Below are 13,918 nucleotides of genomic sequence, written 5' to 3'. Positions count from 1 at the left end.
AGCATCGAGAACGATATTACATTTTTATCGGAATTTCGTAAATCAATATACTAGCCAATCAATACACACAAGCTTTACAGGAAACTGAGAAAAACGCAGTTAAAGACAGACTGAATCCGAATAGCTTTTGTATTATTTTGTTCATCTGCTCTATTCTATCACTTAACAGCAACATGGATGATTAGGAAAAGATTGTTAGTTTTGAACTTAAATGGAACAGTGCTTAAATATTATAAGTGAATAAATATAAATTAGAAGTGTTGACAGAGTAAAGCTAATTTACATTCTACATATTCCCTTCCAAAGTCACAGAGATCTGTTGTTCCAGAAAACAACGACTGAATCCCCGGAGTTCAGACCGGGAAGAACTCCTCATTCCAACTCCACTCCAAACTTCTTCTGCAGGACGCGCCTCTTCGACCGGAGTTCACTCCAGTCAATGTAGGCATTGTGGAGGCTGCGGCCGCCCGAAGAGCTAGAGGCATCGTAAGGCGTTCGCCCGTGGAGGACGCGGAAATTGTCCAGTACCAAAATGTCCCCTGGAATCAATGAAAAATAGTCTGGTTAATTAATAGCCATTTCAGTTAAATTTGCAAGAAGACTGCCTATCTAGAAGTGCTTTGATTTCTTGAAATGTTGCTTTGTTTGTTTTTTTTATTTTGGGAATTACAAGCATTAAAAAGACAACTTGATTCTGGTCATAAGCACTCAAGCTAAAAAGGGATAAGAATGAGTCATAAGAATCAGGTTTTTCCTCTGGTTTGAACCCTATGGCGAGCAGAGCTTTTCATTTCGCATAAAAAACATTTGAACTAGAGTTGAGGTTATGCGTTTTGTTAAAGGACAAAAAAATCAGTCTGTTGCTTTTAAGGCAGTTCTACACAAATATATATCGTAAAAGAACAATCAGGAATGTCTTGATTTCCACCGTCAAAATATGAGACATAAAGAGTTCAGCGTCGTAATATTCGCTTTGATGAGTTGAATGGCAATTGTTTTTTTTTTTTTTTTTTTTTTTTTTTAAATACGAGTCAGATTGAGTGACCATTACTGAATTCATTACGGATGCTATGAATAAAAGTCATTCCACTGTATGTTACGCTTGTTAACGTTTCCGGAAAATATTGCGCCACCATTACTAATATCTAGATCGAGGTTGTTTGGGCTCGTTTTTATCTACTATCGTTTCTCATGCTGAGGTGACTAGACGAGCGAGCCAACAAAATCCAGCTCTTTACAAGAAGAAAAGTTCATTGGATTTCCTTTCACATGTGATGTTCAACCTTGCCGGTTGAACAGATGCAAATAGGATAATCAAGGAAGTAAACAGAACACATTTCCATCATCAGAAGTACTTTGTTCGAGGAGTATTTTGAGCCGTTCACAATGCAGAGGTTACCGATAATGATTGCTTTGTTGCATTCAAGAATAAGAAAGAGGACCATGACTACGCGGTGGAGGTCGTGTTCTTTCATTTATCTGTCTCTTCTTATTTCCAGCATTATTGCGAGTTGGCCTTTCTAAGTATTACTTGGGTTATTCGGCAAATTCTTTCTTTACTCTTCTTCGGTCGTTTAATAGGAGCACTTTCGAGGCTTCCCTATGATTCGAAGGTAATGAATCTTTATTGATGTAATGCTTTGCTACGGGTGTGTCAGAGTAAAATAAACAATAGTTAATTAGGTACAGGAATAGTCGAATCATGGCCACAGCAGAAAAAAAAAAACCGCCAAGAACTGGAAGAAAGACGAAGCAGACTTAGTCGAGAGCGTCAAACCAACCACGAAAAAGTGCTGCTTTAAATACCTGGTTTCGTTTTCACTCTGATGCTGATCTCGTAGAGGATGTTGTTGAGAGCCTTCAAGGCTTTGTAGAAGAGGAGGACGCCCTCCGTGTCCAAATCCATCAAGGAATCTCGCGATTGCGATGATATGTTCAGGCGGGAGATGTTGCCTTCTTCGTCAAGCCTTAGTTCGAAAGGAATTTAAAAGTAGAATATCAGTATTATATTTAGTCTTTGATAACGTTGGATAGATAAGGCTACTCAGTAGTATTTGAGAAATTTTAAATATTGAGAAAAAGGAGATTTTATTCCAAAGAGACGATAGAAAGTAAATGGATGAGACAAAGTATCGCATGGTTTACGGATGATAATGAAAAATTCGTGTTTAGTAAAACAACTATATCTTGATGTTATGGACATTAAAAACGAGAGGAACGATGGCATGGAAAACACATCGCCATTACTGACTGGCACTGAAACTTGAATGAATCAACATGATATATTAATCATACATTTTGAAGCTTCTATACAAGAAACTTCCAATCCTCGATCGTTCCGGAGACTGAAAACTTCACCAAAGAATAAATGTAGACTTGGCAACCCAGAACTAACTGTATTGAGGGAGCTCTGGTGATCTTGTCGAAGTCGTAATTCTCAAAGCCCGAATCCTGGAAGTAGATGGGAGTTCTTGTCAGTACGTCAAACAGGTACCGGTCCCTCTCCTTCAGGAGCTGGGCGGCGTGAACTCCATCGGATAGGTCGTTGTCCCCGCCCTTGCCTTCGTGTTGTCTGATGCAGTGCAGCCAAGTTGTCTGTTGTTTGTGGTACGTAATGGAACGGTTAGGAGAACAGCCTCTGCAATTTTAAAACAGGCCTCTTTCTTTAGGCCTACGTGCTGCTGCTCATTCAACCAGCGCTACGGCTCAATTAATATAGTTTTGTTTAACAAATATTCTGATTTTTATGTTTGCTCCTGCAGTAATAAATTTGTGCTTTAATGACCAGAAGCGGCAAACCCTGCTATACAGTGGGATTAATAAGGTCGAAAGAAGAAGAAGAAGAAGAAGAACAGCAGCTTTTGTTTTTGTCTGCCTTCTCAGTGCTAAGAATGTTGATACGTGTTATTCAGGGGACCCAGTAAATCTACTGTGAAACTGATTTGACTGGTTCTATAAAACTGGAGTAAAAGCCACAATAGATGGAGAGCATCGCTCATTACCCGTATGTTTAGATGGTAACCCATTTATTTGTTTAAGTCTGTTTTGTTCTTTGCTTTTATTTACCGTGCTCTATGTTTCTCTATCCGCGGTCCTCTCTTTCTTATGAGAAAGGTTATGCACAAGAGCATTCTACTTTGCAGACGATAGCCATCTGGCTTTTCATATACGGATATGTATGCACTATTAAGACTACTAATTATGATTATGTGACGATATTCATTATTTAACAGCATACACGGAAACTGACAATAAAAGACATCATGCCGAGCTCCTTGCGAAGCGCTTGATTTGTCTATATATATGAACGTATACACCCAGACACACACACATCTATATATACATATGTATGTATGCATGTATGTGTATGCACAACTTACGGGGCACTGACCTGACCATTTCGTCTGTTATGCGCACCGTAGAAAATATAGCAAAGAATTTACTTTCCGAAGTTTCATTTATTGTGTACATTGTGAATATTTTACGACGTTCTGCAACTTTTGTCTTTTTTATCTATTTAGCTGTATATACGTACATATGTATATATGTACATATATACACATGTATATTTAACTGTATTTATATGCAGCTAAATAGATTATTATCAGAAGATAAAAGTTGCAGAAAGTCGTAAAATAGCCACAATGTACACAAAAAATGAAACCTCGGAAAGTATGTTCTTTGCTATATTCTACAACGCCTTTTCACACACACGTATATATATATATATATATATATATATTATATATATATATATATACACACACACACACACACACACACATATATATAATATATATAGTATATATATATATATATATATATATATATATATATATATATATATGTGTGTGTGTGTGTGTGTGTGTGTGTATGGAAATCGTTTGATCCTTTAGAGCAAAAGATACGTTGCCGAGAAAAGTGTACATACAGTTTATTCTAGAAAAAGGAAGCTACGAAGCTGCGTGAGTGTTAAGGCAATTATATTCAAGAAAATGATCCCAATTTCCCAAAAGGATTCAAATATAGAAATGAACTACTCATGACGTCAACGGTAAATGTCAATTAAACGTGATGCTGATGGGGTCAAAGTTAACCTTGTGTTTGGTGAACTAGTCCGCAGAGGGAAAGTGAATCTTTCATTCTCTTGTTCTGCAGGACAGTGACTGCCAACGAGTCTGAAGGTTCCGTGACAGGAGCCAGCCGTTAAGAAACTGGACGCAGTGTTGGTCGGTAGGTTGCCAAGGCACGGTCATGAAACTTTCATCAGAGTCGATGGCCACGGCTATGTTTCCCTGTTCTCCTCAGGAACGACAGCTTTGATAAACAGGGTGTCCATAAAGTCCCAGTGCCATTACAAGTATTAATCCCTCAGAAACCATATAACAGAGTAATGCAGTTTTTTTGTAGAATGAAGTGCCCTGAATTTAAACTTGAGGAAATCTAGAACATTCCACAAAAAACTCTGCATTATTCTATGTTATACGGTTTCTGAGCAATAAATACTTGTAATGGTACTGGGACTTTATGGACACCCTATATTTCTAAATGAGGTCTCATTAGAGACGAGATGCAAAACAACAGCAGAGTCAATGTCCCTTTGAGGAACTCACCCCCGGAGGATAATCAACGTAAGGCAAGTCCGTATGTAGTCCGAGCTTAGATGACGTGTAAGCGAGGTTGTTGGTATGATGTTCAAGGTTCAGCTCGTAATCAAGCCTGCAATATAAGGAGAATCATTTTACTCATGATGCGGGTGTTATCTGTTCAAAATTGCAGGTCTTTGCGACGTTTGGTATGAAAGTAATTGACTGAAGGTGAAATGAACAGACAGATTTCTTCTTCCTAGAAAACAATGGAAATAACAGCCAGGTTACTCCATCTTCCATTTTAAAAAATTTGTTGCAATTGTTTTCCCAAGATGTTGCATAATAATTCATCAAAAACCTTTTTGAATTTTAGAAAATAATCAACTTTAAAATGACCTCCCTAGCAGTAAGAGTTATTAAGGACGGGATCACAGAGAACATCCATTTTTTATTGCTTTAGGGGAGCATGATCGATCTTCCACCAGGACCTAATCTGACATATACGGCTAATCTATATTGTCCCACACTTACCCGATTTTCGAGTTAGCGCTATTTCTATTTCACCTATGAAAATAATGAAACTTTTACCCTAGGATATATTTTCGTGGCAGGAAATCTGTCACGTCTATACCTCTGGCACCTTCAGTCAGGTTCTTTCGTAGAGTCCAGAAAGAACTGACACCAACGTCTTTTCCAAAAGAGAAAATAATACCGTTATAATCTCCAGATTTTGATATTTAGCATTCACTCAAATAGACATTATTTCAGATCTCACCCTTGAGGTCTTACTGATAGCATAATTCTGTACAATGATTTCATACAAGTCATTTTCACTCACAAGTTCCTACAGTATTTACTTGTATCTACCCAATGCCCCGCTAAGCATATGTATAAAACAGTCAAATGCCTCATTACTATTAATCTGATCGAAACTAAAAAAGTCGAACTTCTAGAACCTAGACTGCTAATGCCTGGTTATAAGAAATCCTCAGACAGTTTCACATCCGATACCCTGACAGATTCTTATGGGGAAATGTTCATCATTTAAGATTTTGAGATCTGCAGGCAAGCTGAAAAGACAATTCCAAGGACAGTAATCCCGGTCTTCTGTAGCATTATGAAGTGCATCTTGCTTCGGAAACTGCTTTCCAGAACACGAGCTTTCATTTCAACCTTATAGTACGGCAGAGGATGAAAATATTCCTGTTACATTGAAGCAGCTTTAAAACAAATGACATCTCAGTCGAGACCTCCGAGAAAGGACCCTCTATCAACATTTCCGAAATAGCTGGGTTAACCAGGTCACCTTAATCATAACAAATCGTCATTTTCGAGAGGCCTCTGATCAAGGGAACGCCTTAATCACCACTATCGATTGAGATATGAGGCCTACGAACGCCTTAATCACAGACTGGTATCTCGAGATTTACCCATAGTGCGTGGGCCTTGCGAAACCAAGCCTTTTGATGAGATCAAGAACAGGTCCTTTTTTCTGCGGCGCATTTTCCACTAGGATAATGCCGTACTTTTCCAGGACGACCAGCCATTCTAAAAGAGCCCTGTCGTCTGTCAAGGCCAGATCGAAGTCCATCGTGGGAATCTTGAAGTCCGAGCCCCAGAAAACCTGTGTGGTTGGAGGGAAACGTGTTAGTCTCCACATTTCTTCTGTAGTTCTTATGGTGATGTCGTTTTCCATTTTGTTTTCTCAGACTCACCAAACATCTCAGGAGTGAGATTCTGCATTGAGGAAAGCTAAAGTGTTACCTTCTTAAGGTTGGCTCTGGAACGGTGTTTAGCCCTGGCCTCATCACTGAACGAGCGGTCGTATAGCCACTGGCCTGAAAATGCGCTGGTGTGACCGTCGGGCCAAGTCACCAGTAAACCACCGTTCTCCAACTGTTGGGACAGATAGATATCGACACTCGTGACACAGATTTAATTAAAGGAGAAAGAAACAATACGAAAGAATTATTATCATATAAAATAGAATGCAAAAAATTAAGTAAAAGGAAGAAAAATCATGAACGCTTCTGCAACAGGCACTCCCGAGTTGGGATAAGTGTGCAGTAGCATAATGATTGCTCCGTGACACCTCTATTGGAACTTCGTTTTACCTGAGAACTCAATATCCTGACCAGAGGAACAGTCACTGATTGTTAACCATAATACCTGTATCTTCTTAGGCTGAATGTTCAGATCTAATTCGTCGACCAGGAACACTCGAGCGACGGCGCCTTGACTGAAGCACTCGTGGCACTGGCAGTTCTCCCTGAGCCAGACGTGTGGGTAAAGGGACCTCGTTTTGTCCCCGAATCCCACCTCGATGGTCTTCATGTGTGCGACGCCTTCCGTGACATCTCTAAGACCTGCAGAAGAGCCGCAAGACTATAAGATTGAGCTCAGTGTTGACAATTGCATTTTACCTGGTTTTATCATGAATGATATATCGCATCATTCTATTATCTCCTCTAGAGATAATCCTTATCTTTAGAATTTCAGTCTTTTCCTAAGAATTCCTATCTGATAATTCACTTCAAGAACTGTTTTTAATATGACATGCTTTTCCTAATTGCTGCTCAAAGGAACATCTTGACAGCCTCAAATCTTAATCAGAATAAACTCGAGCTTTAGAAAGGCTAAACAGACCATTAACAGTCGCTGTCTTCACGATGTTCTTGCTAGGCTTCTGCAGCCGTGCTGATGAACTGACCGATCTGGATGCTACTGGGACGTGATTCTGGCACCTACTGATGGTTACCTGGAAACCAGACAGAATTAGCGAAAACAATAACTATAATACGACACCAGGAAGGTGCGGTCACGTTAAGGTGCGTCGGCGGCGCCTCAGCAGTGTGACTCGGATGTGCCAGACGCACGATCATGGCTAACTTTAACCTTAAATTTAAAAAAAACTACTGAGGCTAGAGGGCTGCAATTTAGTATATTTGATGATTACAGGGTTGATGATCAACACACCAATTTGCAGCCCTCTGCCTTCTGTAGTTTTTCAAATCTTAAGGCGGACATAAAAGTGCGGACGAACAGACAAAGCCATCTCAATACTTTTCTTTACAGGAAACTAAAAACCGCGACAGCGTTCAGACGAAAACTTAATATAGTGCCATGAACACCTTACCGAAAATACACTCATAATTCATCATTTTCACGGAATATAATGACTGAAGTATAAAGCCAGTAAACAGAGAACTACTCGACTAGGTAAGAAATTCCCAGTAGAAATGAAACCCATTACAAAGCCAATGTTGTTGAAAATAACTTAAAATCCAAGATTTACCTCATCTTTGAATAACGTGATTGTTGTATATAGTCTTCAAAGCCGATATTTTTGAGAAATTGGGACTTTACAACTTACTTTTCCTGGTAATGAATAAGGCCAAACATTTACCTGTACAGTAGATAACATGAAGGTTAATGATGATTTTCATATTGCATAAGAACGGATAATGTTAGTTTTCATACAGACTCCTGTCGTTTATCTAGAGAAATAACTAAAATATACTCTTTCAGCATTATAGTCATGTGAATGATGTTGTTTGCATTATTAATATTAGCTTTACGTTTCACTCAAATTTGCGTGATTGTCAAAGATGATTGTATGTATTGTCAGTGTGCCGTCTTTCCCACCGTTATCCTTACATTAAGGGGTCGGTTGCCTGATGCGCCTTCTCCATTGTATGCATCAGGCATGGTTTATTGTTGGGCAAAGGGGTTTTTACAACCGCACGCCCTTGCTGTATCAACTACACTTATTAGCGGTGGGCCTCGCCTTTAACTGAAAAATCCACCTGCAAGGGAGCAGTTTCCACAGTTATTGGCAGTGGGCCTCGCCTTTTACTCGAAAGAAAGACTGTCTTTTTAGTCGCCTTTTATGACACGTAGGACCAGTATTCTTACACCTCTACCACAAGGTCCGTATGTATTGTCAGTGTGCACTGAGACGCAACCAGATATAGAATAAAAAAGGGAATATGAAATATATCAACAGCAAATTCTCAAGCGTTTGAAAGAGAAATTATCGTTTGGCAATATTCTCCACATCTCGTGTTCAGAATTTACCTAACAAGACCGAAAGTTTTAAGTGTGGTTACCCATGTGTTTAACAACCAAGGAGATAGGTACATTTCGCCTGATGCGAGGCCCGTTATTAGACCATAATATATGGGAGCAACAGGAGGCGGGGTTTAGCCCCTCGGGCTACCAATGCTCAGTACAACATTGAAGTTCCTTGGCGCGTTGGCCGAGTTTGGATTTCGATTCTGCGTCGTGCAGCGGTAGCGTTATGGCCCGTCTTTAAGATGTGATATCCTTTATCGTATCCAGTTTCTCCCATACATGTGTTCTTTTTGCATGCTAGCCCTTTAACGGCGATAAACACTCCACATGCCAGTCTTTATTTACTGTTTTATCGCGATGCAATCATTAGGAAAAGTAAAGCGACTTTGGTTTCTGAGTTTTTTTTTTTTTTGTCATCCTGGGATCTTTCAAGTTGATATTTACGTTGGTTCCTGAAAGAATGCACGGAAAACATATCAGGGACATAGGATCGGAGAACATAATAAGCCAAAAGGCTTTAGTAACTATGCCCAGTTAAAAAAACAAATAAGGAAATATTTACCAAGATTAAAGCATAACTAAAATATATATATATGTATGAATATATACCGAAGTTAAAACTTCTCGAGAATGTCACCTACATACTATTTTCAGCAAATTTCGTCAAATCTCTCCATCACGCCGACACCCAGCCATACACACACAAGCGCTCATAGATTCAGTTGAAAACTTGACTTCCTCTTAACTTCGTCAGCGGAGGTAACAACAACAACAATGTGGATCTCAGAACTTACATCTCCGGCCGCAGTAGGGGCTGCAGAGGTCTGGAAGGCAGCAGCGGAAACCCGCCAGGTGGAGCGAGCTAATTTAGAAGCGAACATGGTTTTCTTCGTCAGGCAACCCTCCTCCGACAATCACTGGCGAGCGTGTCAAGAAGCGCAAAGAATACCTGAGAATATATGAGACGACTGGGGATTGCCGTGCTGAGACTGCTATCGCTGATGATCTGAAAGATTCTTTATCTGTCACGCCACCCAGCGTCGCATATTCGCCGGCCAATCACCGGCAAGCTTCAGTCAAGGGTAACGAAATTGCCAGTGCCAGGCGCCTGTTGTATTTCTGGCAGAAGCTGTTCCGTTTCATAACAACAAATGGAGCTTTTTATTCCTGCGGTTCCGGTGGCTCCCTATGATCTTTTGTCCTTTAGAATTCAGGATCTTTTTTTCTGGGCATCATAGCGAGTCAATATTTACCCTAACATCCAACTGGTTTCCCTGTCCTCTTCTACAGGAAAGAGACCTGTCATGAACGACATCTTGAATAGTGTTCTTCTTAGCCATTGTAAAATTCCTCTGCACTTGCAGAAACACTTTCACAGACTAGTTCCTCGTTGGACGAGTGGTTTTCGCGCTCGGCTACCAATCTGGTGGTCCGAAGTTCGATTCCCGGCTCGGCCAATGCGGAATCGGAGGATTTTATTTCTGGTGATAGAAATTCATTTCTCGATATAATGTGGTTCGGACCCCACAATAAGCTGTAGGTCCCGTTGCTAGGTAACCAATTGGTTCCTGGCCACGTAAAAATATCTAATCATTCGGGCCAGGTCTAGGAGAGCTGTTAATCAGCTCAGTGGTCTGATTAAACTAAGATATACCTAACTTATTTATACACAGACTTCGGGAGGTCCAGAGCTATACGGATACGGTTTCAGTAATTGTCACTCACAAACACACTGATACACACTTACGCTTGGCACAACCTGTATAAGTGAATTGATAAACTATAATGACACTCATTTATTATCAGTCAGGACTGGTGATCAGTAGATGTTATTTGTTCAAATAAAACAGTGGAAATTGATTAAAATACACTAATCTACGGCATAGCTTTATTGTATATATTTCCCATAGGACCCATTTACAGCTACAAAAGTTGAATCATCACATACGACACAGAGAGACAAGTAGACTTAATTGTTGATAAAGAATTAAGGTCACACACTCTAATAGTGACAGTGACGAGAGGTAGGAAGTCAAAGTTATTAAAATACTGAGAAATTCTAGTTGAACACAAATTTTAGCGGTACTACGTAACTTCGTACGGTTATGATATAACGACTGTATCATTTTTAATAACGTATTTTCATTTTAAAGTCTTCCACTCCCGTTGTAGTAACAGATATGGTAAGAATAATGCCCCGGTTTCCTTCGGATAAGAAAAGGGCCTCAATAATCTTAATTCTAATATTTGATGATGCCAAACACCGCTATTGCCGTGATAACTTATTCGATCCAAGAGCTATTGTACACATAAAATTTTACGGCTCTTAATATGAATCCTGACCGAATGGTAGTTGAATTATTATTATTATTATCATATTACTCAGAATAGGAACCCTATTCATAAGGAACAAGCCCACAGTGCCAATAACTTGAAATTCAAGCATCCATTTATACGTAGCTACTTATATCTCAGCTCAATTCGCGACAAGAAACAGTGAAAGAGAGGTGGTGAAAAGGAGTGAAAGGCGGCAACTCCGCTGACGAAACAAAAAGGTTATTGGGATCAAAAAGAACAAATACTTCAATGATAAAGGCCTTTCACTAGTTGACATTTAATTAGGAAGGTAACAGAGATGAGTGATAAGAAATAGACCACATTTCGTAAATATATGTTCGAAAGGATACAAAGTTGTAGTTAGATATATGTTTTCCCATTTTGTATAGCTACTACTACTTTCGGCAAGGTCTGATGGCACGAGAAAAGAATCTGGAGGACAGTCAGAGTTCATATTTGTACACTTCACTAATCAGGCCATTCTGTATATTAAGCAATATGAATACGTACTAACAAAACAACCCCATCTTTCACATCACTTAATCAAAGGAAACTCCACCACCACAAAATATTTTGTTTGTATGGTGCTTCTACGTTGCATGGAACCAGTGGTTATTCAGCAACGGGACCAACGGCTTTACGTGACTTCCGAACCACGTCGAGAGTGAACTTCAATCACCAGAAATACACATCTCTCACTCCTCGATGGAATGGCCGAGAATCTAACCCGCGACCACCGAGGTGGGACACTAATACCATACCAACCACGCCGCTGAGGCGTTACCACAAAATAGTACCTGCAAGAACTATGACATCGTTTGGAGGTCATTCTGTGGTGGCTACGTCTTTATCAAACCTAGAACAAATCATCTACCGTTCGCCGACTTTCAGTTTCTTCAGCTGACTGATACTTAGAACCACATCAGGTGATTCACACTACATATTCAATTTACATCTGAAATAAGAACCCTTTCTACTAAACATGGAAGACTTGAGTTCGAAACACTCCTCAGGGTGCAAAAACTTGTGCTAGTCGTGAGATGCTACTTTCCCATAAGGAGAGAAGACAGGACCAGGGGAATGAAGCTTCCTATCTTCCTATCCGTGTGATCCGGGAGCAATCCTCAAAAATGAAACGGACGCTAACGTCAAAATAAACAAGGGATGTTGTAAACATTACATTCGTGACTTACTATGAGATTCAGGGTCTCTGTAACACGGTTTTTTGGACTTTGCTCCTTGTCAAAGCATCGGATGTAGCTGAAAGTTGGCATATGTATATTTTACAACCACACACAAATTTTGTCAGCATTATCAATAACCTAAACCCGATAGTTTTAATTTTTATAGAGTAAAAATGATCTAGCCGATGCCATGGCCAATGATTACGAGCCAAGAGTCGAAAAACATTCATTACGTAAGCAAGGTAAACGCATCTTTTGACGAAATGTTGCCCCGCCCATCCACCAGTCAGAAACTCCATCGGCTCTGAAACCCAAAGACTTTATGAATGGCGGAACGATACATAGATGTGGGTGGAGTGTCAGCGCTAGCGTAGTAATACTACAGTAGCAGTAGTGCCGCAACAGTATAGCAGTAATATACATGAATTAAATGTTCAGGCCAACTGCTGGGATCCTTGAGGATCATTTAGCACTTCTTACAACTGCTTGAGAAATTAGTTTTTATAGACAAATGTTAAATTTTCTAATCCAACAGTGCCCATGGTAGCCTTCAGTGTTATCCTGAATTATAACGAGGCGAAAGTGGGTGGAGCCTCATGAAGTCATCATTCTGACAATAATTATTGGTAAAGGTTTAAAGCCAATATACGGTACCGGCTATTTTTTTTCAGTAAATAGGTAGATAGCCAATAAATAAAAATTGCTTGGCATTGGATATAGCAGTTATCAAATCAAGCTTGTCTACTATGTTTTTGAAAATTACCAACTATTCCCTACATCTTGTCAATCTGATTGTGACCTATAAAGTAGACTGTAATTTCTTAGGAAACCTATTTTGGGAGTTAGACTAATAATCGAAGTGTTTTTGTATTTATTAACATATTTTGTTGGTTTGTTCATTATGACAATTATCAGTGGAGAGGTTTCAGAGTTCATAAAGGTGTACTGCTTTGCTTGTATTTAAATTTGTATGTCATTGTTGCCAGAGGTTTAGCCTTCGTTACGTATAGCCAATCATCCATCGAGAAAGAGGGAAGAAATGCTGTCATAAGTTACGTAACGAGTGCGGTCGAAACCTTTTCTCTGAGTAAGTTGGCCCGTCTTCAAAAAAGGTCACTTTTACATTATAAGTACCAAATTTATTCAACCTACGTAATGCAGAATACAGTCAAAATTTATGTGTAGATATAATATGTATTCTGAATAAGCGTTATATTTATGAAATGCATAGATAAAAAGTTATTGCGAAAAAACCGTGTTACAGAGGCCCTGAATCTCATAGTAACGTAAAGTCAAACGTGCTAAAATCTAAAAGAAATGGAGTGCTGTGTCACCGACGAAAATTAAAATAAATACGGTATATTCCAATAGAAATAATTTTTCTGTTTAGCATGCACATTATTTATTGTTTACATTTCAGTTGTTGTAAATAAATCATAAATATCCTATCCTAAAATTCCTTATCTTCAACTCAATGCGAAACACCTTTTTCAGACATTTTTAGGCTCTTCCTCACACCTTTCCTAACCCCCCAACAAGAACAAGAACAAGAACAACAACAACAACAACAACAACAACAACAACAAAGTAGTTTGTAGGCTTACTCCCCGAGTAAGCGAAAGTAGCTACTGTGCTCACTGTTCCCATAATCCAAATGATTTCTACCTACGAGGCGATTCAGTTGTATTCCACATAGGAAAATGAAAATGGTATATCTCAGAAAATGCCCAACAA

At 39.3% G+C, this 13,918-nt stretch overlaps 1 protein-coding gene across 1 annotated transcript; it reads right to left on the bottom strand.

Moving 5' to 3' along the window:
* Positions 1–226: 226 nt before the first annotated feature.
* LOC135197224 (gamma-butyrobetaine dioxygenase-like) lies at positions 227–9,638 on the bottom strand. The gene is made up of 9 exons (XM_064224280.1): positions 9,458–9,638; positions 7,236–7,347; positions 6,759–6,955; positions 6,354–6,485; positions 6,020–6,213; positions 4,614–4,719; positions 2,396–2,595; positions 1,807–1,967; positions 227–539 (listed from the first exon to the last, which is right to left on the bottom strand). Exons 1-9 carry the CDS (start codon positions 9,542–9,544, stop codon positions 373–375), a joined length of 1,356 nt encoding a protein of 451 aa, XP_064080350.1. The 5' UTR covers positions 9,545–9,638; the 3' UTR covers positions 227–372.
* Between the last annotated feature and the right edge of the window lie 4,280 nt (positions 9,639–13,918).

The sequence above is a fragment of the Macrobrachium nipponense genome, chromosome 18 (genome assembly GCF_015104395.2).
Source record: "Macrobrachium nipponense isolate FS-2020 chromosome 18, ASM1510439v2, whole genome shotgun sequence".
NCBI classification, from domain to species: Eukaryota; Metazoa; Arthropoda; class Malacostraca; order Decapoda; family Palaemonidae; genus Macrobrachium; species Macrobrachium nipponense.
This window is presented reverse-complemented; position numbering and strand designations above follow the sequence as displayed.

Coding starts and splice junctions, on each gene's coding strand:
- LOC135197224 (XM_064224280.1), bottom strand. CDS start 9,544: ATGTTCGCTTCTAAATTAGCTCGCTCCACCTGGCGGGTTTCCGCTGCT. Junction 4,720..6,019: donor GCAAGGCCCACGCACTATGG/GTAAATCTCGAG, acceptor CTTATATTGCAG/GCTTGATTACGAGCTGAACC. Junction 1,968..2,395: donor ACCAGAGCTCCCTCAATACA/GTTAGTTCTGGG, acceptor TTTCGAACTAAG/GCTTGACGAAGAAGGCAACA.